This window comes from Myxozyma melibiosi (genome assembly GCF_037950935.1).
Source record: "Myxozyma melibiosi strain Phaff 52-87 chromosome Unknown BZA70scaffold_11, whole genome shotgun sequence".
Lineage (NCBI taxonomy): Eukaryota > Fungi > Ascomycota > Lipomycetes > Lipomycetales > Lipomycetaceae > Myxozyma > Myxozyma melibiosi.
The window spans coordinates 554,668-576,639 of NW_027042925.1; the positions used below are offsets into that span (position 1 = coordinate 554,668).

The window sequence follows — 21,972 nt, forward strand, 5'->3', positions numbered from 1 at the left end:
ACCACACTCGTTCACGCAACGAGCTGACGTCCTTCACGAAGAGACAATCACTGCTCGAAGAAGGAAGGAGAGTCGGTGAACTGAAGAGCCGTCTCCAGAATGTCGATGTACTTGTATGCGCTGACGCTGGTGCCGCCCTCTGCGGTCACGGCTTCCATCATCGGCCAGTTTTCTGGCCAGCGAAGTCAGGAAATCATCATCGCTGAAGGCTCGAATCTGCATCTCTACAAGCCAGACGCGAACGCGGGAAAACTCGTCCCGCTCGTGTCTTACAACTTGTTTGGCGTGGTTCGGACAATTGTGCCCTTCCGCGTCGCTGGGGCGTCAAAGGACTACGTTATAGTCGGATCGGATTCAGGGCGCATAGCTATCCTCGAGTATAAACCAGACCAGTCGAGGTTCGTCAAGGTTCACCTGGAAACGTTTGGAAAGACGGGTGTCAGGCGCGTGGTGCCTGGTGAATACCTCGCTGTGGATCCAAAAGGTCGCGCGACAATGATTGCGTCGGTCGAAAAGAATAAGCTGGTTTATATCCTCAACCGTGACTCCCAAGCAAACATCACAATCTCCTCTCCATTAGAGGCCCACAAGCCGCGGTGTCTTCTCTACGACCTCATCGGTCTAGATGTCGGCTACGACAACCCCATCTTTGCCGCCTTGGAGATCGACTACTCCGAATGCGACCTCGATTCGACCGGGAAAGCCTACACAGAAGTCCAAAAGATGCTCACTTACTACGAGCTCGATCTCGGCCTCAACCACGTCGTCAGAATATGGTCCGACGTCGTCGATCGCAACTCGAGCTTCCTGCTTCCGGTCCCTGGTGGTGCGGATGGGCCCTCGGGTGTGCTGGTCTGCACCGAGGGGTTTTTGGTGTATCGGCATATGAACAAACGCATTCACAAAGTTCCCATTCCTCGAAGAAGGACCCCGTTTGATGATCCTTCTCGAAAGCGAATCATTGTCTGCGGTGTTGTGCACAAGATGAAGGTGGGTCGCCTTTTTTTTTTCTTTTTGATCTTCAAGATATGTACTAACAATCATGCAGAGCGCTTTCTTTTTCCTGCTGCAATCCGACGAGGGAGATTTATTCAAGGTTACGATAGACTACAACGTACAGGGTGTGCAGAACATAAAGATCAAATACTTTGACACAGTACCCGTCGCCAAGAGCCTCAACATTCTCAAATCCGGCTTTTTGTTTGTCTCCGCGGAAGGTGGCTCGCACATGTTTTACCAATTCGAGAAGCTCGGCGACGATGACGACGAGACCGAGTTTTCGAGCGCAGATTACACAAAGGGCGAGATTTCAGACTACCCGACTGCATTTTTCCATCCGCGTCCGCTCGATAACCTAGTGCTCGTCGACATTATCGACAGCTTGAGTCCGCTTGTGAACTCAGAAGTTGCAAATCTGACGGGCGAGGACGCGCCTCAGATCTATGCGCTTGCAGGACAAGGTGCGCGCTCGTCGTTCAGAACTATAAGACATGGTTTGGAGGTTACTGAGATTGTCGCTTCCGAGCTGCCGGGAGAGCCAATTGCGGTGTGGACGACGCGACTGACGGCTACAGACGAGTATGATGCCTACATCGTGCTCTCGTTCACTAACGCTACTCTGATTCTGTCTATCGGCGAGACAGTCGAGGAGGTCACTGACTCTGGGTTCCTATCCTCGACGCCTACGCTGGCAGTTCAGCAACTCGGGGAGGATTCACTCGTGCAAGTGCATCCCAAGGGCATCCGTCACATATCCGCAGACAAAGAGGTAAACGAATGGGAAGCGCCTCTGCACACCGTGATTGTTGCAGCGGCAACCAACAGCCGGCAAGTCGCGGTCGCTCTGTCGACGACCGAGATTGTATACTTTGAGCTCGACGACGAAGGCCAGTTGAATGAGTACCAAGATCGTCAGCAGATGGGTGCAGCCGTGACTTCAATCTCTCTAGGCGATGTCCCGGAAGGAAAAGTGCGGAACTCATTCCTGGCTGTTGGGTGCGAGGACAGTACTGTGCGTATTATCTCGCTTGATCCGGAAAACACGCTAGAGTCGATGAGTGTGCAGGCCTTGACTGCAGCACCTACAGCATTGCAGATCATGGTCATGCCAGACTCGACTTTCCCGGAAGCGCAGAGACTGCTGGACAACAGCTCAACATTATATCTCCACATTGGTCTCCACAACGGAGTCTATCTCCGAGCAGTTCTCGACTCAATCACCGGCCAGCTGTCCGACACACAAACACAATTTCTAGGACCCAAACCAGTCAAACTGTTCAAGGTCGAAATGCAAGGTCAGCCGACGGTACTTGCATTGTCTAGCCGGTCATGGCTGGCGTATACGCAGGATGTCAGTTTCAAGGTCACGCCGTTGGTATACGAGCCCTTGGAGTACGGCAGCGGATTTTGCAGCGAGCAGTGCGCTGAGGGAGTCGTTGGTATTGAGGGCAGTAATCTAAGGTATGAGAGTTCTTTTTTTTTTTCGGTACGGGAATGCGTCTGGATCATGATATGATGAGAGTAAGGTATCCTAATAATTATGAGGATTGATTATTTTATAAAATATTCAATTGTTCCTACTGAAACGTGATCCAGACGCTTTCTTCGTGAGAAAGCTGGTTATGAGAGTATGGGAATGGTGACTGACATGAAATAGGATCTTTACGATGGAGAAATTGACGGATAATATCAAGCAAGATATTATTCCTCTCCGATATACTCCCCGTCAGATGACGCAGAATCCGTACCAGCCACTGTACTATGTGGCCGAGAGCGACAACAGCACTCTGTCTCCAAGCTCAAAGGAGAAACTACTAGCGACGAGCTCAAAGAAGCAGCAGCAGGATTTTGAAGAGCTGCCGGCGGAGGACTTTGGCAATGCGAGGTATACAGGGAAATGGGCGTCATGCATTGAAGTTGTGGATCCGATTGGACAGGAGATTACGAGTAAGATTGAGCTAGAAGATGACGAGGCTGCGTTCTCGATCGTGGTGTGTTCGTTTAGCGAGTATCAGAAACGGAGACGCGAGGAAGAAGACGAGGAGGAGGAAGAAGAAGAGAAAGAAGAAGGGAAGGAGTTGGATGTGTATGTGGTTGTGGGGACTGCGAAGAACGTGAGTCTGATTCCAAAGAACTGCAGTGCAGGATACCTGCGAGTGTACAAAGCGAGCGAAGACGGGCGGTCGCTGGAGTTTATCCACGCGACTGAGGTTGAGCAGCCGCCGATTTGCATGACTGAGTTCCAAGGCCGGCTGCTTGTCGGCATTGGCGCGACGCTGAGGGCGTACGACATGGGAATGAAGCGGTTGCTGCGCAAGGCCGAGTACCGGAACCGGGCGCTGAACGCGATCGTGACGATCAACGTTTCGCATAACCGGGTGATTATCGGCGACAGCCAGCAGTCGGTGACATACCTTGTGTACCGGCACCAAGAGCACAAGTTTTTGCCGTTTGTGGACGACACGATCGCAAGACACACGACCTGTGCGACGATGCTCGATTACGCTACCGTCGTAGGCGGCGACAAGTTTGGCAACCTGTGGGTGGTGCGGTGTCCCGAGAAAGTGTCGTGGGACGCGGACGAGGATAACGGTGCGCAACTGATGACTGCGCGGCCGTTCCTGAACGGAGCGCCGGATCGGTTGGAGTTGGTGGCGCATTACTTTGTGGGCGATATCCCGACGTCGGTGCACAAGACACAGTTGGTGTCTGGAGGGCGCGAGGTTGTGCTGTATACAGGCATCCAGGGCACGATCGGGATCATCGCGCCGTTTGCGTCGCGCGAAGACGTCGAGTTTTTCCAGCAGTTGGAAGGCCAGATGCGGACCGAGAACCCACCACTAGCCGGGCGCGACCACCTGATCTACCGCGGCGTGTATGTTCCGGTGAAAGGCACGATTGACGGCGACCTTTGCGAGCAGTACTTCACTCTGCCGATTGAGAAGAAGAGAAGTATTGCGAGCGAGCTGGAGCGGTCTGTGCGGGAGGTGGAGAGGAAGATCTCGGGGATGAGAGCGAGGTATGCTTTTTGAGTGGGTGTAAGATGTGTATGATATGTGGACTTTAGTTAGCTGGAGTTATAATGTGATTTATGGACACTATGTGAAGTTGTAGGTGGTGGTGGTGGTGATGATGAGTTCTCTGCTTCCTCTACTCGTCCGAGTTGGCGAAAGCAAGAGAAGAAAGCTCTGTTCCGACTGAAGCAGTGATCTTGAGCTATCAAATTGTTGTGCAGTGTAGAATACTTTTGCGGGGATGCATCGCGTCACATGACTTTATCTGTTTACTTTGTTCCTATCCAGATCGATTATCTGATCTTAATATCGCCAACTCTTCTTCTATTCCTTTAAAATTAGCGCTTTTTGATCAATTGCACAAGATCGAACGTAATGCCGGTCTATTACGTGGTTCACGATGGTATACACATCACTAAATCTCATCGACTCACGCATATCAATTAACGCTTCCGATCCAGGTCATAACCCGGGTATCTACCTTGACCGAGAACTAGCCGAGCTCCAACTCGACCTCTACTACCGCGCCGAAGTCCGCTGGTTTACGAATCTCCACAAAGCACTTGTTTGGCGGGAATAGGGCCATCTGTATGACCGAGGCGAGACGTACTTTGACGATTTCGAGAGCGTGGGGTATCTTGGCGCGAAGAATCCTGCGGACGATGAGAAATGCTGGGTTGTGTTTGAAGGGCGCGCGCCGGGTGTTTATTTCAGGTTGGCGGATTATGAGTATCAAGTAAACGGGGTATAGTAAGGCTAAAAGCAGGGTGTATTATGACTTTGAGGCCGCGTGGATGGCATATGAACAGTATATCGGCAATCTCTACACTGACGAAGTAGACGAACGAAGCAAACTCGAAGATCTTTACAATGATCATGTCAAATCTGAAGAATCACGCAGGAAAAACTTCATTGTCGTCTACGCGGACGGCTGCTGTCTGCGCAATGGTAGACCAGGCGCAAGAGCCGGGGTCGGTGTATACTACGGTCCGAACGATTCGAGAAATTCAGGAAAGCCACTTGACGGTGCTGTTCAGACCAATCAGAGAGCAGAGTTAGCTGCCGTTCGTCAAGCGTTGGTCGATAACCCTTCTCAGCCGATGACGATCTGCACGGATTCGCAGTACGCAATCAACTGCGTCACCGTCTGGGGTGCAAAAAGTGGGAGGCGAACGGGTACATTAACGCAAGGGGGAAACCGGTCGAAAACAAGGACCTGGTGCGCAGTATTCTAGAGCAGATTGACAAACGGCGGGCAGCGAATTTAGATACTGAGTTTCGGCATGTGTCTGGTCATTCCAGGGTAGAAGGGAACGAGGCGGCAGACAGATTAGCTAAAAAAGGCGCAGAGGAAGTCATTGTGGCGCGGACTATGTTCTTTGTGGTTTCTCCTAGAGTTGTCTGATCTCAGCTGGAGTTGCAATGTGATTTTGGCACTACATGAGAAGCTCGTAGATGATGATGATGTATGATTCATTAGCGACGCTCGACAACACTCTAAGCACCAACACTCTCCTCCTCCTCCTCGACCTCCTCCTCGACAATCAAGTTGCCGTTCGGAAACAGGCTTTTTTCGTCCTTTATCAGTTTGTCGGCATCAACGGGGACCAGGAACCGTGGCATGGGGGAGACGAGGTTGAATTTATATCTGTGTGTGTAGTTTTCTGGTTTGCTGTTGGTAGCAGCAGCGGTGGATGTAGCCATGGACGAGAGCGAAGTAGACGATCCTGAAGATGCCAAAGACCGCGCAGAGGTAGAAGCAGCAGAGGACGACGGTTTGGGATGCAAGATGTCATAGCAATCCACAAATGCATAAATATCCTCGACAGTCTGAGACTCTGCCAAAAACCGCGTAACCACGCGGTCGCCTGACGGCAGACGGATACTGATCCGCGCTACTTTTTCAGTCGTAGAAGGCTGCTGGTCTGTGAATTCGAGCATGGTCTGTTTGAGCTGCGACGCGCGCCACAGCTTATACTGCGCAATGCGCTGCTCGGCCTCTAGCTTCTCTCTCTCGACGCGCTCCTGCTCCGCGATCCTCTCCTGCTCCGCGCGCTCTCTCTCCGCTCTCGCCCGCTCCCGCTCGCGATCGGCAGCCAACGAAGCCTCGTACGCGGAATCCTGCTGCGCGCGGATCTCCCTTGCCTGCTGCTGCTCGTTGCGCTCGTTGCGGATTCGGTCCAGCACAGGGCCGTGGCGGGTGATGACTGTGTTGAGGTTCGCGATGAGCGCGGGAGGGGACATGAAGCCTTGCAGACGGGCGTGGATCGACATTGCGGAAGGGTGCGAGGCTGTGGCGGGGGTGTAGGCAATTATCGCTAGGAATGGGTATTTCGTGCACGACAGCGCGTTTGAGACTGGAGTATGTTAGTTGTCTGTAGAGAAGATCTAGAAGAAATGCGAGATAAACTCACCCTGATACGCTTCCGACTCGCGAACGTTGCCTGCCCAGACAAGGATCTGATGTTCCTGGAAATACTGCACAACCTCAGGCGCACACAGCACCTCCTTATTAAACTTGGTAGTATCATCATGCTCATCGCTCTGCAGCAGCACGACCAAGAACCGCAGCTCCTTCTTCGCCAGATCCAAGGCCTGCGTGTATCCCCCTTCAAAGAACGACAGCCGTGATTCGCCACTACTGCCTACTTCCTCCTCAAAATCGCGGATGAAGCGCGCGGCGGTGTCCCGTGGATTCACAGATCGTCGCTCGGACCGCGCTGCGCCGAGGTTGGCGGGGTACACCCCGGTGAGCCGGGGCAGGAACGGGAACAGCATCGTGAAGAGGTAGTATGCCGAGTGCGCGACTTTAGAGACCACCGACAGCGGGAAGAACACGACCGAGGTGATGATGCTCGCGAGGAAAGACGACGGCCGAGGCGCCAGCGTCCGCGGCGTCGGACTCGCTATCCGCGGCGCGACCACCGGCGGCGGCGTCGGTGTTCTTGCGGGCTCGTGGGGGTTTGGTCGCAGAGGTCCTTCGTCGTAGAAGCGAGTGATTGCGAGCTATTATGATGAATGAGTAGATGTTTGTATCGGAATCAACTGATATCAGGACAGAGTATCAGAAACAGGCTCACCTCGACATTCCACTGGCAGACCGACAGCATCTGGATCGCGCCTTCGATGTCGTTTTCGGGCCAGCTCGTGATTGTCACAAACTGCTGCAGCGACTCGACGTGCGCCGGATCGAGAGAGTCCATTGTGCTGTTAGAATATGATTGATTGTGAGTAGTAGCAGTAGTAGTAGAGCAGAGGCTCTAGATATGTTTCTAATGTCACGTGCGTCTACCAACCCCTCACCCCGTCAGCCTATAAGGACTATCTAGATCTATATAGATGATAATGCCTGATATTTACTGCGGATATACAATGAATGAAACAAATGAGGGAATAACAACAACAACACATCAACAATCGACTACAAAAGAGCAAGCTGCGCCTTTTGTTGCTCGCGTGCCCACTTTGCAGTCTCCTTCAGTCCGGCAGAGAACGAGCGGTCCTGTCGCGCCCGTCGCAGCAGATCAGTGATCCACTCCTCCTTGAAGTAGATCGCCACCTGGCCCTGCTTGTAGATGTCCGCCACGTCGCCAATCAGACCCACCATCGACCGCACAACCGACTCCGACCGCAGAATGCTCGGCTGCGAGTGCACAACCGACAGGAACCCAAAGATCGGCTGGATGAACTGGTACAGCAAGTCCGGTCGGTCCCGCATACCCTGCACAATACCCGCGTACGCGTCCACAATAGCCTCCTGCAGCTGGTGAATGTACTCCACAATGTCATACGGCTGGTCCGGCTCGCGCTTCAGACTCGACGCCTGCACAAGCACCTGCATCACCACGCTCAGGTACTTTTCAAACCCAGCACCCAGCGCAGACGCGATATCACCAAAGCACGACAAAATGCCCACCTTGACGTCCCTCCGCACCGCTGAATTCTGCAGATTCGTCAAAAACACATTCATGTACATGTCGCAGTACGGCTCGATCTGCGCGTTCAACGCAACCGCCAGATCCGCAACAATCCCAACCGCAGTATTGCACGTCGGCGAGTCCGGATCCTCGAGCGCCTTCATCAGATACGGGTTGAACGCATCCAAATAAACACTAAAGTTCTCCTGCACCGCGCCCGCAACCGCACTGATCGCAATAAAAATATCCTCCTCGATCAGCGAGTTTGGCAGCTTCTGCTGAAGCATGCTTATCAGCAGCGTCATCAGCCTGTCCGACGACGATCGATCGCTGGGCGAAACCCTTCGAATGATGTTTGTCAGCACACTCAGCAGACTAATCTGAAGCTCCTCCAAGTTCACGCGATCGTCCATCCCCACAAGCTGTCCTTGCATCACAAGCGTCTGCTCAAGCCGAGTGATAATCACAAGCGATAGCTCATTGATCGATCCCAGAGTATCGCTCGCACTACAAGTCACAAGTACTCCCAGTGCCTCGTACGCAGACGTCCGCGCCAGGTTCTCGTTATCCGCCCGACTGCTCGCCGCCAACAGCTTCTCAATCAGTCCGTCATAGAACGGCGAGATCGGTGTCGTCTGCGAGTATGCGCCTTCCTGGCCCAGCTGCTCCGTCAGATTGATCAGCGTCCAGCAGCAGTTCGTCACAACCTTTGGATGGTCCTGGAACCCAGCAACCAGCGCGGCCATAATCCCCGGAAGGTGCGCAGTAGTATCGATACCTTCAATCACAAGATCCGCAATGCGGCCCAAACACCATGCAACAGTGTCCTTCACCTGCAGCACAGGATCGTTCATAAGGTTGAGCATCGGCGGTAGTGCCTGTCCAATCACATGCGCGAGCGTGCCGTGGTCGGGTCCGTCGAGAATCGAACCAAAAGCCATAACCGCGGCCTCGCGCTTTCGCCAGTCCTCCTGCTGGATGTTGACCTCCACAAACTGCAACGTCAGGTTGACCACCGCCGAGCCAGTATCTTCAGCAAAAAGCTGCAGGCACGCAGCCGCCGCCATCGAAACGTTCCAGTCCTCGTCATCAGCATCTTCGTCCTGCCGTGTTAGCAGCTCGAGCAGCGTAGGCAGAACCTCGCCCATCGCGTACTTTGCAAACTCGAAATTCTCACGAGCGGGCGCAAGCGCTTCGTCTTCGTAAGGGTCCCCTGACTGCAGATTGATCTCGATCTCTTCTTCGCAGACAGTACTCCAAAACTCGACAGCCATACAAGCGACGTCTTCGTTTGAGGAGCGCATGCCGTCCACAGTGAGCCCATACAGCGCGCGCTCCATGTACAATCTCATGTACGGATAGTACATGTTCATAATACGAGCAAGCGCACCAAAGGCCGAGGCCTGCAGCTTTGCATCGGGAGCCTGCGTAGCCTCGCAGACGACCTGCATTATATAATTCCGCTCACCCTCGCGGGCGAAATTGTCGCGGATGAACTCGAGCGAGTTGACGAGCGCGTTGATAGCAGTCTGGCGAACGACGATCGAGGGTTCCTTTGCGTGCGCGCCCTGGACGATAGCGGTCAAGATGCCGTTTGCCTGGGCGACGACGCCCGAGTTGCCGGGATCAGCAGTCTCGCAAATGTAACCGATGGCGAGGAGCGAGGCGCGCTTGACGTTGACGGGCTGGTGCTCTTTTGTGTTTTCGACGAGCACCGTCATCAGATCGGGCCATTCGTCGCGGGGGAGCTCGATATCAGCGATTGCGGCGACGAGCTGGGCGGCAGCGTTTGCGACGCGATCGTCGGGCGAGAGCAGCGCGGTGAGGGCCTGTGTGTCTTTTGTTAGCAGAGATAGATTATTTAGGTGATTAAGAGCGGATACATACGGTACGCTTGATTTCAGCCTTGGCTTCGACAGCGAGCGAGACCCACCGCTCGTTCTGGGAGACTTTGGTTTTGACGTCCTGAGTAGATGATAGTAAGCAGCTGTGACAGCAGATTTCAAACAGAGCAACAACAACTCACTTTAGCAACAAGCTGGTTCTTGAGACCGATACCAGCCAGCATACGGACTTCGGTCTTTTGATTCTCATTTCCGAGCGCGGTGGTGAGCATCGCCAAGTAGTCGACCTGGAGGAGGATGGTTAGTGAATGATCCGGATCACGCACGGAGCGGATACGTACAAAGTGCTCGGTAGCCATCAGAGTGAGTTTACTCTCGGCATCCTGTCTGGCCGCTTGGTCTGTGGATGCATTAGATCAGTCGGGAGGAGGTAATTGGAGGAAGAAAGAAGAGAGACGAACCAGGGCTGAGGATGGCCGTTTCCAAGATATTGCCGATATCCATGGCCGCAGGAGGAGAAGAAGAAGGAGAAGAAGTAGGAGAAGAAGCAGAAGAAGCAGAAGACGATGAATCAGAGGCAGAAGCAGGTAATCACACGATATCTGACGATGAATTGGACCCGGGAAGAGGAAGCAGAGAAAGAAGACAAAGCGGAGAGAAGTCGCTGGACCCGAGCAGAAAAAAATCAAAGTAAACAAAGGGCGCGTGTGCACATAAACGTCGTGTTTTTGTGCATTTAGCACTTTAACTGCAGTAAACTGAGTGCACAGCCTGTTGTCACCGCCCCGCGTCGATATATTCCTCTTTTCGCTGTTTTAAATACAATTGCAAGAATATATCTGCTTATTGCATATATCTGCTTCATTCTCACCTTCTCTTCTACAAAAACCGGCGCTGTGCTGTGGATCCACCCTCCCGGCCTTCAAACCCTTCACCCATTTTCACTCTCACCACATCTCAACCACATCTCCACCACCACCACACACAATGAGCCTGACTTTCCAGTCGCAAGACCGCCAGGAGCGTCCAGAGCAGCAGCAGCAGCATCGTCAAGAGCGCGGTGCTGGCGGAAACAGAGGCGGATCTTATAGAGGCCGGCACCAGCACCAACAGCACGACCGACCAAAGAAGGAAGCAATCCTTGATCTGGCCCGGTATCAGGACAGAGAGATCAGAGTCAAGTTCTCCGGGGGGAGGGAGGGTGAGTTCTCTTTTAAAGAGTCTACTCAACAGAACAATTACTAACTACTTTGATAGTCACTGGCATCCTGAAAGGATACGACCAGCTCATGAACCTCGTCCTCGACGACGTCGTCGAGCATCTGAGAGGTATTCTTCAGTCTACTTTCTTCTTCTTATTCAACTACTAACAATCACAGGCGACGTCGGTGAAGATGGAAACGCGCCAGAAGATCAAACAAGACCGCTCGGTCTCGTCGTCGTCCGTGGCCCGCTCCTTCTCCTCATCTCTCCCGTCGACGGCAGCGAGGAGATTGCAAACCCCTTCATCGCCCAGGAGGAGGAGGCTATTTAGGGAAACTTCTCTTACTATTCTATACTGTATCATAGCTCGTGTATAATCAAGTACTCTCACTGTCTTCCCACATCATCTCAGCCATTCGGCCGGCTCAAGTCTCTAAACACAACATCCACACAATTCTTCAGCTCCTTATACGACACAATCAAACAACTCTGCTCGTCCCTAGACACAAGCATCACCTTCTCCTCCACCCCCGCATCAAGCTTATTCAGACATCTCAGCACATGGCCCATGTCCAGCACCGGATGCCCGCTCTCGTCCGTCTGATGGAACACGTAGTCCCTAAACAGCTTCAACAGATACCGATCTCCCGTCTCCGACCACGCCGGATCATGGTCGTACTCTGGCCGCTCGTTTATAAAGTTGAACTTGCACAGCAACCTCACCAACCGCCCGTTCTCAACCTCCCGCGCAAGCTCACTCTCAAGACTGTCCTGGTAATGCAGCGAGCTGTTTAGATTCTGCTGGTAAAACCCAGAAATCAACTGTATAAACTCGTCCACATTCCCCGAACTCATCATCTCGTCCTCTCCTCCTCGCCCGCCACTCCCAAGCAAGTACGCAAGCGCGTTCTTCAATCCCACAGAGTAAAACTTGCCCGCAAACTCCAACGACTTTGACAGCACCGGCAACGACACCGCCGCGCCTCCCATTATCAGCGACTGGTTGTTGCACGCAATACTCAATATCAGCCGCCCGAGATTATACAAATCCTCGGCCTGCAACTTCGCCACTGGCTCTTTACTCCCGCCAATCACATCCATGATCCCCACCGCGCTCAACCTCACCCGCATCTTTGACGTCAGTATAATCTTCGTCGGATCCATCACCCGCGCCGCAAGATTCGCCCCGTGTATCGTCTTCATAGCAGACGAAAGCTGCACAAGATAACTCCACAGCACCTGCTCCGGAACTGACGGTCCTATCTGTCCGTTCGCGTTCCTCACAACCGGATACCGCGCACTCGCCCCAAAATGCGTGTCGAACAACGTGCTCGAGAGAGGATGATAGTCATACACAAATATAATCGAACTGTCCCCGAACGCTCGGGTTGTAAACGCTTCAAACAGCGTCACCATGCTCGCATTCGACAACCGCCGCCATTGCTGGACCGTCGCAATCGACTTTTCATCAGTCAGCTTGAACCCTTCAAGTCGGCGTAGCGCATATGTGTTTCCATCCGACTTTGAAAACGCTTTGTACACCCAGCTCGGATACCCCAGCACTCGCGCACTTCGATCCGCGTTCGTATCAAGAGGAACTAGCTGGCAATACACATCCAGAGATTCAGGAAGTCCTGTGCCTAGGTACTGTTAATATATCATCCATGCAGTCAAATCAAAGTTGTGCTTACTAGGCAATATCTGAAGCGAAGCCTCGCCCTTTCTCTGGAGTTCCTCGCGCAGATTATCAGACAGAAAGAATCCCTGGATCGTGCGCTGGTATGGCAGCAGATTGATTTTGTGCGGAGGAAGCGGTGCATACAAATGATATTGCAACTACTCATCTTAGCATCTCTTCACTCTCACTCTCACTTTAAAGGAACACTTACCGGCTGGTAGTGGGCCGCTTGAGCTTGCTGATAGTACAGATCCGGAGGGGCGGTTCCGTACGGCACCATCGAATTGTAGTCGTATCTCTGATTTGAAACCGGCTGTGGCATTTGCTTTAAACATTAGTAGCTCCTCTCAACTACTTGAACAAAAGGCACTTACAGACTCCGCAGCGATCTGTGAATTAATCGACGGCATCTGACTATACGAAGGCACAAACGGCTGGCTACTCGGATTCACCATCGACTTTTGATTATAGAGATCGACCGCCGGATTGACATACATCGACCGATCAGGCGACGGCTCAAACTCCTTGATCCCTTCTTGCGGCATCGCAGATGAGGTTGCGGTACTGCTGCGAGGCACAAACACGGCCGAATCAGCTGCCTGGCTCAGAAGAATCGGCGTCTTGGAGGGAGAAGTCGTCGTCGACGCGTTCGCGGCCGAGGATGACAGCGCTGCCGAACCAGGTTTGAAAGCGGGGGATTCCACATTCAAACGTTTCTTTGGTCTTTGAGTGCGTTAGTAGGGTCAGAGAGAGCAGAGTAGAGAGGATACCTACGTCTCTGGTTTTGCAGCAGACGCGTTCGTTTTCGTCTACAACAGTCAGTACAGAGCTAATCACCAGAAAAAAAAAAAGAGCGCCTCACATTATCGTGTCTGAATATACATCCACTGTTTTCGTACTTGCAGTAGCCATGAATCAAGATGTTTCTGCAGAGGGTCTGCGACTGTTTGCCCGGGTTGATTGACGGGGGAAGAGATTCTACAACACCAGTCAGTACTCGAACTCCATCAACGCGTCTTCTTCTCTCTGCAATTGAAACAAACAAACAAAACCAACCCTTTCTGTTTGGCGACGACGGATCCTGGCTGCCCATCACCGCAGAACCAGGCTGTCTCAACATTGTTCCTTGTAGATAAAACAGCAGCGAAGGGACCGCAGAGACTCAAATATGCAAGCAATCTGTTTAGTTCTCCTCTGCTTTATCTTTTTAACGGATTTTCTGTTGTTTTCTGCTTCTATCTGCAAGAAGAATCAAACCAAACCGGCCATTTCGCGTTGTTGCTGATGTTCGCGGGGTGGATCTGTGCCAGATATCTCGGTGCGGTGCGGTGGTGGTGGTTATATGGTGTAAGTGTGGAATGTTGACGCGCTTGTGTTGTGTGTCTTCTGTAGCTTTTTGTAGCTCTCTGTCGCGTGTAATAACAGTGATAATTGTTGTAATCTTCTTGTAATTCTATTAGAAGTCTTTATAAACTACTATTATTGTCTTCTATGCTTGAATTGCATGCTTCTTGTTGATTCTTCTGCGTGTATACTTTTCACGTGATATCGCACGTGACCCTACATAACTCATAGTCACGCCTCAGATCATCTATCAGGAAGATATCAGAATCAGATCAGAACCAGATGGAGAACTCAGTAACAAACAGACCGACGAGCAGGATCCTGACCGCAGAGGATCTGGAAGTCTTTCAGAGCTCGGAAACGTACAATTCACTTTTGCAGTTCATTCTCGATCTGCGAGAGGCGTGCACCGGACGACCAAACTCGTTTCCCTGTGCGGTTTCAAAGGTGTGTTGATGATTAGTTGAGACTAGGGGGAAGCAGGAGCTAATAAGTGAGATGAGTATAGAATGTGGAGCAAGTACTGGATCTTCTAGAGAAGATCGAAACAATATCAAAGCAGCACCCGGCAGTTGAAAATGAAAAGTCGCGGTTCGGCAACCCGGCATTCCGCGACTTTTACGATGATCTCGAGACACAACTATTTACAAACAACCTCCTAACCACATCTCTCTCTTCATCTGACATTCAGTCATCCGACGGACTTGTTGATCTGCAAACCTACCTCCTCCACTCGTTTGGAAATCGCACGCGGATCGACTACGGATCAGGACACGAGCTCAACTTTATATGTTTTCTACTCGTGCTCTTCAAGCTTGGAGTGTTTACAAAAGACGATTTCCCTGCTCTTGTCCTGCGCGTGTTTAACCGGTACATTGCGCTCATGCGCGTGCTGCAGTCAGTCTACTGGCTTGAACCGGCAGGTTCCCATGGCGTATGGGGTCTCGACGACTACCACTTTCTTCCCTTTCTGTTTGGCGCCGCGCAGCTCTCTACCCACAAATACCTGCGTCCGCGGAGTATACACGACAACGACGTGCTCGAGTCGTACGGGAAGGAGTACATGTACCTTGGCGCGATCGCGTTCATCAACAGCGTAAAGACCGCGTCGCTGCGCTGGAGCTCGCCTATGCTCGACGACATCTCGGGCGTTAAGACGTGGGCTAAAGTCAGCGAGGGAATGGTGAAGATGTACAAGAACGAGGTGTTGGGCAAAGTCCCAGTCATGCAGCACTTTTTGTTTGGAAAGATCTTGTCTGTTGTTGGTGAGCTTCCGAGCGAGAGGGCTCCTCGGGCAAGTAAAGAGGAGGATACTCATCACGAGGGACATGTACATGGTGAGGGTATCTGGGGTGATTGCTGCGGGATCAAGATCCCCAGTTCGATTGCTGCAAGTCAACAGGGGCATGAGGGTCAATTGCGAACGATTCCTGGTGCAATTAAGCCCATACCGTTTGATTGATTGTATATGATGATGATATATTCATTTTTAAGTCCGCTGCAACTAGGTTATGAAAGTTACATGGATGTATTATATGGTTTATAATAGGTACTATAACTTTTATTATAGTCGTCAAATAAATAGAAATACTATTATAAACACCAAAGCCTCGTCATGACAAACTAGAATGGAAAAATAGAAAGAAAAATAGAAAGAAAAGATTAGATATTAAATCGTGAACCACTCAAAACACCTCGTACGATACAGACTCCGTTTTACATGAAGGACAACGTCATTAAACTGTGAATGAAATGATAAACAAAAGAGAAAAAAGAGAATAATAGGACGTTTATGCTTTTGGTTGACGTCGCATGCTTTACCCAATAATTCAAAAGACTAGATAACACGCGAGGTGTTGATGACAATCAGGATGAATGCCAGCGCGATTAGCTAGAGGGGTTAGCATGGGTTCATTCTATATGAGCACGGTTGGAGATAACAACGTACCAATACAGAAAATACAGTAATGAGGAATATCGAGGCTCTGCTGGGCGGGAACTTGCCGCGCTGGAGCCAGATAGCGGTGATGTAGTATCGATAGGTGCCGATGACCATGAGAGCGATAGCCAACAGAATGAAGCCGGCTGAGATGTCAGCCAGAGATCTGCTATGTGAGATAATAAAGACAGTACTCACCACCGACCAACTTCCCGACAATCAAAAGCCCATCCCCATAACCTCTAAACGCAGCCGTGACCGCAAGTCCGACGGTCGTGAACGAAAGCGACGTGCGCGCCCACGCCAGGTAATTACGCTCGTTCGCAAGATGGTCGCGCGCAACAGGTCCCTTGTTCTCCAGCAGCATATTCGGCATATTCCGCAGAATCGTCCCCGGCTGCTCGTACTTGATAAGCAGCGGGAACCCGTAATCGTTGCCCTTCACGCTCAGCAGCTGCTCCTCCGGAACCGTCGTCCCCAGATCGGTCGTCGACGTCGTCCCGAGCCCGGACGAGAACGCGGTCGAGGAGTCGTCTGAGAAGACGGCCGAGCTCTCGTCTGCCACTGCGCGGTGCTTCAATGCCGACATTTTTCTATATTCTCTGAGTATTTTGTTGGTGAAGAAGACAATGAGGACGAGCGGACGAGCCCTGCGGAGATAATCAGCGCCCGCCCAGACCACCGGCTATCGCAATGTCATGTGCCTAGTCATGTGACTAGTCATGTGATGTGTCATGTGACACCCCGCGTTCATATGAACCGAGGCCACTGAGCAGTCTGTCTACATCTCAGCACATTTACAGAAGAGTGAAGATGTCGCTGGCATCTACGAGAAGGCTGCTGAAGGAGTTCAGAGCAGCGCAGAAGTCGAGTTCAGACAGCGAAGAGGAGCTGGTGCGGATCAGGCCGGTGAGCGAGAACGACCTGCTGCACTGGGTTGGATATATCAGAGGAAGTAAAGGGACTCTGTATGAAGGTGAGAGCTTCAGAGAGTGAAGAGTGAAGAGAGTGAAGAGCAGAGACTGACGAGACGCGTAGGTGGACGCTGGAATATCGATATTCAGGTTCCAAAGACGTATCCTCTGCATCCGCCAGAGATCAAGTTCATCACCCCGATATGCCACCCAAATGTCAACTGGAAGGTATACTATTCACCATCTGTCTTGTATTCTACTATAACTATACTAATATACGTCTAGGACGGCCTGGTATGTCTAGACATCCTCAAAGGCCAATGGACAGCGGCCTGGACCCTGCAGTCTGCTTGCATGGCGATCCTCGTCCTGCTATCTGATCCGGAACCCAACAGTCCTCTGAATGTCGATATCGGTGAGTTGCTGTGTATCTGCCATCACACGGCATCTGCTAATCTCATGTGTAGCAAACCTGGTTCGTAGTGGTGACGAAGAGGCAGCTGCCAGTCTGGTCCATTACTTTACTGCAAAGTATGCTTCAACATAGTCAAGCTACTGTATATAGTTACAACTACTCGTAATAATGAATAATGATTATAATTCAATCAACACAACTATATACACAAGAGACCTCCCCCTTAACCCTGCTTTCGTCTCAAAGCACGCTCGGCTTTCCGTCTCTTCTTCAGCTTATGCTTCTTCATCTTCAACCTCCGCTTCCGCACAACACTGGTCAGCTGCATCCCGCGCTCGCCCGCGTCCCTCACCGATCGTCGGTGCACACGCGGCGGGTTCAAAGGCCTCAGAAACTCAAGAACCTCCCCGTTGTCGGTAAGTCCCATAAGCTGCAACCCGAATCGCTCGTCCATGCGCCGCGCAAGCTCGTTGACTCCTTCCCCGTTGGCACTCGCCATCAACAAGCACTTGAACGCAGACGCCATATCGAGCTGGGTATCGCTGTCAGACCCTTCCACGGCCGCTGTAAGCTTCTCAAGCACGGTCGTCATCGCAGCCTCGCCGTACGCAGACCGGTGCTCGGCATTGCTGGCACCCGGCGCGGCCGGAGGCAGATTACCGCGGATGTGCGCGAGCTCAGACTTTGGAATCGACGCCATCACCGGGTCAAGAACCGCTCCGCTGGCAGAAAACGTTCCGATCGGATAGTCAAGCGAAGTCAGATCAAATTCCATCGTCATCGACATTGGCTCGTCCATCTCCGTCGCGGGCACTTCAGAATTGAATGCCTCGAAATCTAAAAACTCCGGCTGGGGTTCCGACTGGGCCCTGATAGGAATCGGACGGAAACCAGCAAAGAACGAGTCATAGGCAAGCTCTGTAGTAGGATTTGTTAGCAACCACCAACACAGAGAGATATAGAGAAACATGGAAACATGGAGAAACATACGAGAATAACTAGAATGTCCCGTAGGAATAACCTCTCTCTTTCTCATCCGCTCCCGACGCTCAGCCTCCTCCTCTCCCGCACTCTTCCTCAACGGATGCTTTCGCCCACGAGTCGGCCGCAAGGCCTTTGAAGACGACGACGACGAATTGGAATAGTTTCGAATTGCTGCCTGCTTAATCCCTGACGCTGCAGCAGACGCGCCAACGGTTCGACGACCGAGCAGCGTCCGCCAAATCAAGGGTCCCGCGGACATCTTCAGATACTTCTTCTCTTGTCCTCTAGAATACAGCTCTAGATGATGCGCAGAAAAGTGGTGAAGCTGTTGACTGAACTGAGTCAGAAGGCAAAAGTCCGACAACGAAAACGAACACAAAAAACCTCACATGATTTGCTGGATTTTTGTGTCCAGAATAGTGGATCACGTGTTGTGGTCAGCATATTCCACCGCCAGCATACGGCTTGGATTCCCAGTAATTAGCAGATTCTACATAGCATTGTCATTGTCTATGCTCTGTTTGATTGTATTTCCTCTGTTTCTTTGTATTTGCTTTTACTATTCTGTTAAATACAATAATTGACATGATCTGGCATCTCCTATATCAATCCCCATTATAATACACACCATCAAATCTCTCTCCTCGTACCTAAACTGGCACCACTTCCCCTGAGCACTACCAAAACCCTAAAAAGTTTTCAACCTCCTCGAACGACGATAGTCTCTGATTTCAATATCGCGGCTTGTAAACAGTCAAAAAGACAAAAGAAACAGAAATGAGCGACGACGAGATTGCGCTTGGAGACGAGACCTCGCTGTTTGAAGAGCCCGAGGATTATTACAAGAAACCTGAGCCGCCGTCGTTTGATACTTATGAACGGAAACCCGAATTCGTCACAGATGGCCAGTATGTCATATATATCTTCTCTATCTACTCTTCTCTCTGTTTTATACTAACAGCAGCATACAGACCCTCAAAAATAAACCTCAGACTGGTAGGCAAATCCCCTCTCTGGGGCCACCTCCTCTGGAACGCCTCAAAAGTGACCGCAAACTACCTCGACAAACACGCGTCCGCCCTCCTCACAAACAAAACCGTCCTCGAGCTCGGCGCCGGCGCTGCCCTCCCCTCATTCATCGCCGGCATCCACAACGCCAGCCGCGTCGTCATCACCGACTACCCTGAGGTTGAGCTCATCCAAAATATCGAATACAACGTCGCCCACGTCGACGGCATCGACAAAGACACGTTCACCGTCGCCGGATATGTCTGGGGCAACGACGAGACTCCGCTGAAAGAATACCTCGGCCAAGACAAGGCCAGCGACGGCTTCGATCTCGTCATCCTCTCCGACGTCGTCTTCAACCACTCCGAACACGCAAAACTACTAAAAACATGCTGGAACACCCTCTCGCGCTCAAACAAGGACGCAAAGATCTTTGTCGTCTTCACACCCCATCGCGCTCGCCTCGTCCATCGCGACTTTCAGTTCTTTACCGATGCCGAGGCAATGGGCTTTAAAGTTGAGAAGCTTTTCGAAGAAAAGTGGTGGCCGATGTTTGTCGAGGATGATGCTTCTAAAGATATCCGTAGCATGGTCTATGGTTATTTCTTAAGTTTTTAATGTCAATTTATATCATCTTTTAGTTCTTTTTTTGATCATAAAGTGCTTTCTTTGATCATTAGTTCATTCGTATCAAACAGTCATAAGTCATTAGTCGTCAATGCAGCCCAAACAAAAACATAAAATATCCCAAAAATTATTCACAAAATTTAGACAAAATTTAGACGAAATCAGCCAATATGTCGCGCATGTCCATGGTGTCTATGATTCCGTCTCACCAGCCCGTTCCTCTTCACCTTCTTTGACGAGGTCCCAAACCGAACCGCGATATCAGCCTCCGAATCACACGCAATCGCAAACTCCGTCGACGTCTCGTCTCCTGACGGCAGCGCGCGACAAACAGTTCCTGTGCCACATGCGAACGTAGACCACGTCCCGTAGCCGCACTGCGCGAATAAATCGCCGATACAGCCAACTTCGCCTAATGTGCAGGCATCCGACGCCGACACCGTCTGGTAATACTCGTTCATGCAGGCCGCCAGCGGGGTGCCGGTCAGATCTGTGCAATTGCTCGTGCTGGCCGTGGCAGAAGGAAGAACCTCGGAAGTAGTCGACGTAGCAGTCGAAGCCGACGTGCTGTTCACGTATAGATTCATCACTGCTGCTGTCGAGATCGTAGTAAGTGTCGACAAAGTTGACGCTCCCGATGAATTCGACACCGTCATCGTCACATAGTTTGTGATAGTCAACGTCGAAGGGTTGGGCACCGTAACTGTAGATGTCGACTCATCCGCTGTTGACGAGGCCGTAGGCGCAGCGCTGTAGAATGTAGTTGAAGTGCTCGATGCAGCTGTCGAAGTGCTCGATGCAGATGTTGTCGTCGGTGCGACATATACCGACGAGGTAGTCGCAGAAGAAGCAACATAGAAATTCTGTGCCTCGGATGAAGTCAACGAAGTAGACACAACCGCAGCAGCAGTAGTCGACGTCGAAGATGCTGCTGTGGTCGTTCCGCTGCTACTGCTGTCAGACGAGCCATCCAAACTACCAAGCATGCTCTTGATTCCATCAATAAACTCCACCCCATCAATCTCATTCGTAAACGCCTGACTAGCGTCCCAAATCATGACACCACCGAGACTCGACTTATCCGAGATATCGCTCATCAAAGACTGCAGTTCCGAAGGCGTAGCATATCCAGATCCAGCCGCTGACGAACTTCCGGGAACACCGACATACAACCTCACGTCAGAGTTGAGCGACGTCGAAGTCACCCACGTCATCCAGTCGGTGTCGTAGTTGAAGTTATCGGGATTAGTCACGCCGCAGTTGTTGTTGTAGAACTGGATAAACACGAAATCAAACCACGCGCTGTCAAGAGCGTCGCCGATGCTCGCATCCGGGAACGGACACTGCGGTGCGGCAGAGATGTAGTAATCGCCGCCGCTATACAACGTGCGCATCTGCGTCACAAATGCAGCGTACCCGGTCGGTTCATTGTTCTCAATATCGAGATCAAATCCGTCGACAATCGACGTGCCAAATGGTCTGTAGTCCGAATCACCACCACCAAACATGTTCCATAGCGTAGTCGCAAAGTCTGAGGCCTCAGAGTCGTCCGTAAAGCCATATGTTCCAACAGCGCCTCCCAGAGAGAGAAGCACCTTCTTGCCTTTTGACTGGCAGGTCGCAATATCAGATCTACACAATGTAAGCAAGAAACACAACTATTTCTAAGTAGAGATGAGAACACATACGCAATCTGGTCGCACTGCAAGAGCGTAGTCCCCGAAAAAGTATCCGAGCAAGCATTGGCAAAATTTATCTCTGGCAGATCATCAGACCCAAAGAAGGTCGTCAGAAACGCAAGAATCACGATATCGACACTATCGCTCTCGCAATACGTCGCCAGTGAATCCTGCGATCCGGCAGATGCCTGGCCCCAGTAGACTGCGACGTTGTCGATTGCCGAGGAAGAATATGCGCTCACCGCCGACGCAAAGAGCGAGCTTGCGCTCAAAAGTGTAGAGAGTGTTGAGAAACGCATTGCGTAAAAGAATGTACAAGATCACGACTGAACGAGCGTATGGTGATCAAAGAGACATAAACGACGTGTGAAGAAATAGGACTGCGGAGCTTTCTGAAGAGCAGCTGC

The 21,972-nt window shown here is 51.5% G+C and overlaps 12 protein-coding genes across 12 annotated transcripts; 6 read left to right on the forward strand and 6 right to left on the reverse strand.

The window, feature by feature from the left end:
* The first annotated feature begins 5 nt into the window (after positions 1 to 5).
* BZA70DRAFT_283168 (CPSF A subunit region-domain-containing protein) lies at positions 6 to 4,352 on the forward strand. Its single transcript, XM_064913391.1, has 3 exons — positions 6 to 990; positions 1,049 to 2,460; positions 2,657 to 4,352. Exons 1-3 carry the CDS (start codon positions 100 to 102, stop codon positions 4,029 to 4,031), a joined length of 3,678 nt encoding a protein of 1,225 aa, XP_064766715.1. The 5' UTR covers positions 6 to 99; the 3' UTR covers positions 4,032 to 4,352.
* A 61-nt stretch (positions 4,353 to 4,413) lies between these two features.
* On the forward strand, positions 4,414 to 5,248 carry BZA70DRAFT_269098 (ribonuclease H-like domain-containing protein; the record flags this gene model as incomplete). The annotated part of the gene is made up of 3 exons (XM_064911197.1): positions 4,414 to 4,545; positions 4,594 to 4,758; positions 4,823 to 5,248. The coding sequence occupies 3 exons, from the start codon at positions 4,414 to 4,416 to the stop codon at positions 5,246 to 5,248; spliced, it is 723 nt and encodes a 240-aa protein (XP_064766716.1).
* Positions 5,249 to 5,379: 131 nt separating this feature from the next.
* On the reverse strand, positions 5,380 to 7,329 carry BZA70DRAFT_72398 (uncharacterized protein). Its single transcript, XM_064915359.1, has 3 exons — positions 7,094 to 7,329; positions 6,428 to 7,019; positions 5,380 to 6,370 (listed from the first exon to the last, which is right to left on the reverse strand). Exons 1-3 carry the CDS (start codon positions 7,214 to 7,216, stop codon positions 5,511 to 5,513), a joined length of 1,575 nt encoding a protein of 524 aa, XP_064766717.1. The 5' UTR covers positions 7,217 to 7,329; the 3' UTR covers positions 5,380 to 5,510.
* A 1-nt stretch (position 7,330) lies between these two features.
* Positions 7,331 to 10,449, reverse strand: BZA70DRAFT_72397 (uncharacterized protein). The gene is made up of 5 exons (XM_064915358.1): positions 10,236 to 10,449; positions 10,116 to 10,174; positions 9,957 to 10,061; positions 9,818 to 9,895; positions 7,331 to 9,759 (listed from the first exon to the last, which is right to left on the reverse strand). The coding sequence occupies exons 1-5, from the start codon at positions 10,276 to 10,278 to the stop codon at positions 7,435 to 7,437; spliced, it is 2,610 nt and encodes an 869-aa protein (XP_064766718.1). The 5' UTR covers positions 10,279 to 10,449; the 3' UTR covers positions 7,331 to 7,434.
* A 144-nt stretch (positions 10,450 to 10,593) lies between these two features.
* Positions 10,594 to 11,360, forward strand: BZA70DRAFT_283177 (uncharacterized protein). The gene is made up of 3 exons (XM_064913392.1): positions 10,594 to 10,975; positions 11,032 to 11,103; positions 11,154 to 11,360. The coding sequence occupies exons 1-3, from the start codon at positions 10,762 to 10,764 to the stop codon at positions 11,306 to 11,308; spliced, it is 441 nt and encodes a 146-aa protein (XP_064766719.1). The 5' UTR covers positions 10,594 to 10,761; the 3' UTR covers positions 11,309 to 11,360.
* On the reverse strand, positions 11,361 to 14,092 carry BZA70DRAFT_283179 (PAB-dependent poly(A)-specific ribonuclease subunit PAN3). The gene is made up of 7 exons (XM_064913393.1): positions 13,712 to 14,092; positions 13,518 to 13,633; positions 13,430 to 13,464; positions 13,030 to 13,378; positions 12,867 to 12,980; positions 12,669 to 12,813; positions 11,361 to 12,617 (listed from the first exon to the last, which is right to left on the reverse strand). Exons 1-7 carry the CDS (start codon positions 13,773 to 13,775, stop codon positions 11,386 to 11,388), a joined length of 2,055 nt encoding a protein of 684 aa, XP_064766720.1. The 5' UTR covers positions 13,776 to 14,092; the 3' UTR covers positions 11,361 to 11,385.
* Positions 14,093 to 14,269: 177 nt separating this feature from the next.
* Positions 14,270 to 15,567, forward strand: BZA70DRAFT_283181 (Phosphotyrosyl phosphatase activator). Its single transcript, XM_064913394.1, has 2 exons — positions 14,270 to 14,446; positions 14,508 to 15,567. The coding sequence occupies exons 1-2, from the start codon at positions 14,282 to 14,284 to the stop codon at positions 15,459 to 15,461; spliced, it is 1,119 nt and encodes a 372-aa protein (XP_064766721.1). The 5' UTR covers positions 14,270 to 14,281; the 3' UTR covers positions 15,462 to 15,567.
* Positions 15,568 to 16,583, reverse strand: BZA70DRAFT_283184 (uncharacterized protein). Its single transcript, XM_064913395.1, has 3 exons — positions 16,137 to 16,583; positions 15,948 to 16,084; positions 15,568 to 15,890 (listed from the first exon to the last, which is right to left on the reverse strand). Exons 1-3 carry the CDS (start codon positions 16,525 to 16,527, stop codon positions 15,837 to 15,839), a joined length of 582 nt encoding a protein of 193 aa, XP_064766722.1. The 5' UTR covers positions 16,528 to 16,583; the 3' UTR covers positions 15,568 to 15,836.
* Positions 16,584 to 16,618: 35 nt separating this feature from the next.
* BZA70DRAFT_283189 (ubiquitin-conjugating enzyme/RWD-like protein) lies at positions 16,619 to 17,462 on the forward strand. Its single transcript, XM_064913396.1, has 4 exons — positions 16,619 to 16,914; positions 16,977 to 17,080; positions 17,138 to 17,267; positions 17,320 to 17,462. The coding sequence occupies exons 1-4, from the start codon at positions 16,752 to 16,754 to the stop codon at positions 17,397 to 17,399; spliced, it is 477 nt and encodes a 158-aa protein (XP_064766723.1). The 5' UTR covers positions 16,619 to 16,751; the 3' UTR covers positions 17,400 to 17,462.
* On the reverse strand, positions 17,463 to 18,789 carry BZA70DRAFT_283191 (uncharacterized protein). The gene has a single exon (XM_064913397.1). The coding sequence runs from the start codon at positions 18,508 to 18,510 to the stop codon at positions 17,491 to 17,493; it is 1,020 nt and encodes a 339-aa protein (XP_064766724.1). The 5' UTR covers positions 18,511 to 18,789; the 3' UTR covers positions 17,463 to 17,490.
* A 44-nt stretch (positions 18,790 to 18,833) lies between these two features.
* On the forward strand, positions 18,834 to 19,886 carry BZA70DRAFT_307436 (putative nicotinamide N-methyltransferase). The gene is made up of 2 exons (XM_064914829.1): positions 18,834 to 19,159; positions 19,223 to 19,886. The coding sequence occupies exons 1-2, from the start codon at positions 19,029 to 19,031 to the stop codon at positions 19,875 to 19,877; spliced, it is 786 nt and encodes a 261-aa protein (XP_064766725.1). The 5' UTR covers positions 18,834 to 19,028; the 3' UTR covers positions 19,878 to 19,886.
* A 161-nt stretch (positions 19,887 to 20,047) lies between these two features.
* Positions 20,048 to 21,864, reverse strand: BZA70DRAFT_269107 (glycoside hydrolase superfamily; the record flags this gene model as incomplete). The annotated part of the gene is made up of 2 exons (XM_064911198.1): positions 20,048 to 21,518; positions 21,575 to 21,864. 2 exons carry the CDS (start codon positions 21,862 to 21,864, stop codon positions 20,048 to 20,050), a joined length of 1,761 nt encoding a protein of 586 aa, XP_064766726.1.
* Between the last annotated feature and the right edge of the window lie 108 nt (positions 21,865 to 21,972).

Coding starts and splice junctions, on each gene's coding strand:
- BZA70DRAFT_283181 (XM_064913394.1), top strand. CDS start 14,282: ATGGAGAACTCAGTAACAAACAGACCGACGAGCAGGATCCTGACCGCA. Junction 14,447..14,507: donor TTCCCTGTGCGGTTTCAAAG/GTGTGTTGATGA, acceptor AGATGAGTATAG/AATGTGGAGCAAGTACTGGA.
- BZA70DRAFT_283168 (XM_064913391.1), top strand. CDS start 100: ATGTCGATGTACTTGTATGCGCTGACGCTGGTGCCGCCCTCTGCGGTC. Junction 991..1,048: donor GTGTTGTGCACAAGATGAAG/GTGGGTCGCCTT, acceptor ACAATCATGCAG/AGCGCTTTCTTTTTCCTGCT. Junction 2,461..2,656: donor ATTGAGGGCAGTAATCTAAG/GTATGAGAGTTC, acceptor GACATGAAATAG/GATCTTTACGATGGAGAAAT.
- BZA70DRAFT_283184 (XM_064913395.1), bottom strand. CDS start 16,527: ATGTCGGCATTGAAGCACCGCGCAGTGGCAGACGAGAGCTCGGCCGTC. Junction 16,085..16,136: donor TGTCGGGAAGTTGGTCGGTG/GTGAGTACTGTC, acceptor CTGACATCTCAG/CCGGCTTCATTCTGTTGGCT. Junction 15,891..15,947: donor TTACTGTATTTTCTGTATTG/GTACGTTGTTAT, acceptor TAACCCCTCTAG/CTAATCGCGCTGGCATTCAT.
- BZA70DRAFT_307436 (XM_064914829.1), top strand. CDS start 19,029: ATGAGCGACGACGAGATTGCGCTTGGAGACGAGACCTCGCTGTTTGAA. Junction 19,160..19,222: donor GAATTCGTCACAGATGGCCA/GTATGTCATATA, acceptor AGCAGCATACAG/ACCCTCAAAAATAAACCTCA.
- BZA70DRAFT_283189 (XM_064913396.1), top strand. CDS start 16,752: ATGTCGCTGGCATCTACGAGAAGGCTGCTGAAGGAGTTCAGAGCAGCG. Junction 17,081..17,137: donor ACCCAAATGTCAACTGGAAG/GTATACTATTCA, acceptor ATATACGTCTAG/GACGGCCTGGTATGTCTAGA. Junction 17,268..17,319: donor TCCTCTGAATGTCGATATCG/GTGAGTTGCTGT, acceptor TCTCATGTGTAG/CAAACCTGGTTCGTAGTGGT.
- BZA70DRAFT_72397 (XM_064915358.1), bottom strand. CDS start 10,278: ATGGATATCGGCAATATCTTGGAAACGGCCATCCTCAGCCCTG. Junction 10,175..10,235: donor AACGGCCATCCTCAGCCCTG/GTTCGTCTCTCT, acceptor ATGCATCCACAG/ACCAAGCGGCCAGACAGGAT. Junction 10,062..10,115: donor TGATGGCTACCGAGCACTTT/GTACGTATCCGC, acceptor ATCCTCCTCCAG/GTCGACTACTTGGCGATGCT.
- BZA70DRAFT_283177 (XM_064913392.1), top strand. CDS start 10,762: ATGAGCCTGACTTTCCAGTCGCAAGACCGCCAGGAGCGTCCAGAGCAG. Junction 10,976..11,031: donor GTTCTCCGGGGGGAGGGAGG/GTGAGTTCTCTT, acceptor CTACTTTGATAG/TCACTGGCATCCTGAAAGGA. Junction 11,104..11,153: donor CGTCGTCGAGCATCTGAGAG/GTATTCTTCAGT, acceptor TAACAATCACAG/GCGACGTCGGTGAAGATGGA.
- BZA70DRAFT_72398 (XM_064915359.1), bottom strand. CDS start 7,216: ATGGACTCTCTCGATCCGGCGCACGTCGAGTCGCTGCAGCAGTTTGTG. Junction 7,020..7,093: donor TCTGCCAGTGGAATGTCGAG/GTGAGCCTGTTT, acceptor TCATCATAATAG/CTCGCAATCACTCGCTTCTA. Junction 6,371..6,427: donor CGAGTCGGAAGCGTATCAGG/GTGAGTTTATCT, acceptor AACATACTCCAG/TCTCAAACGCGCTGTCGTGC.
- BZA70DRAFT_283179 (XM_064913393.1), bottom strand. CDS start 13,775: ATGTTGAGACAGCCTGGTTCTGCGGTGATGGGCAGCCAGGATCCGTCG. Junction 13,634..13,711: donor GTCGTCGCCAAACAGAAAGG/GTTGGTTTTGTT, acceptor CTGGTGTTGTAG/AATCTCTTCCCCCGTCAATC. Junction 12,814..12,866: donor AAGCGGCCCACTACCAGCCG/GTAAGTGTTCCT, acceptor TAAGATGAGTAG/TTGCAATATCATTTGTATGC.
- BZA70DRAFT_283191 (XM_064913397.1), bottom strand. CDS start 18,510: ATGTCCGCGGGACCCTTGATTTGGCGGACGCTGCTCGGTCGTCGAACC.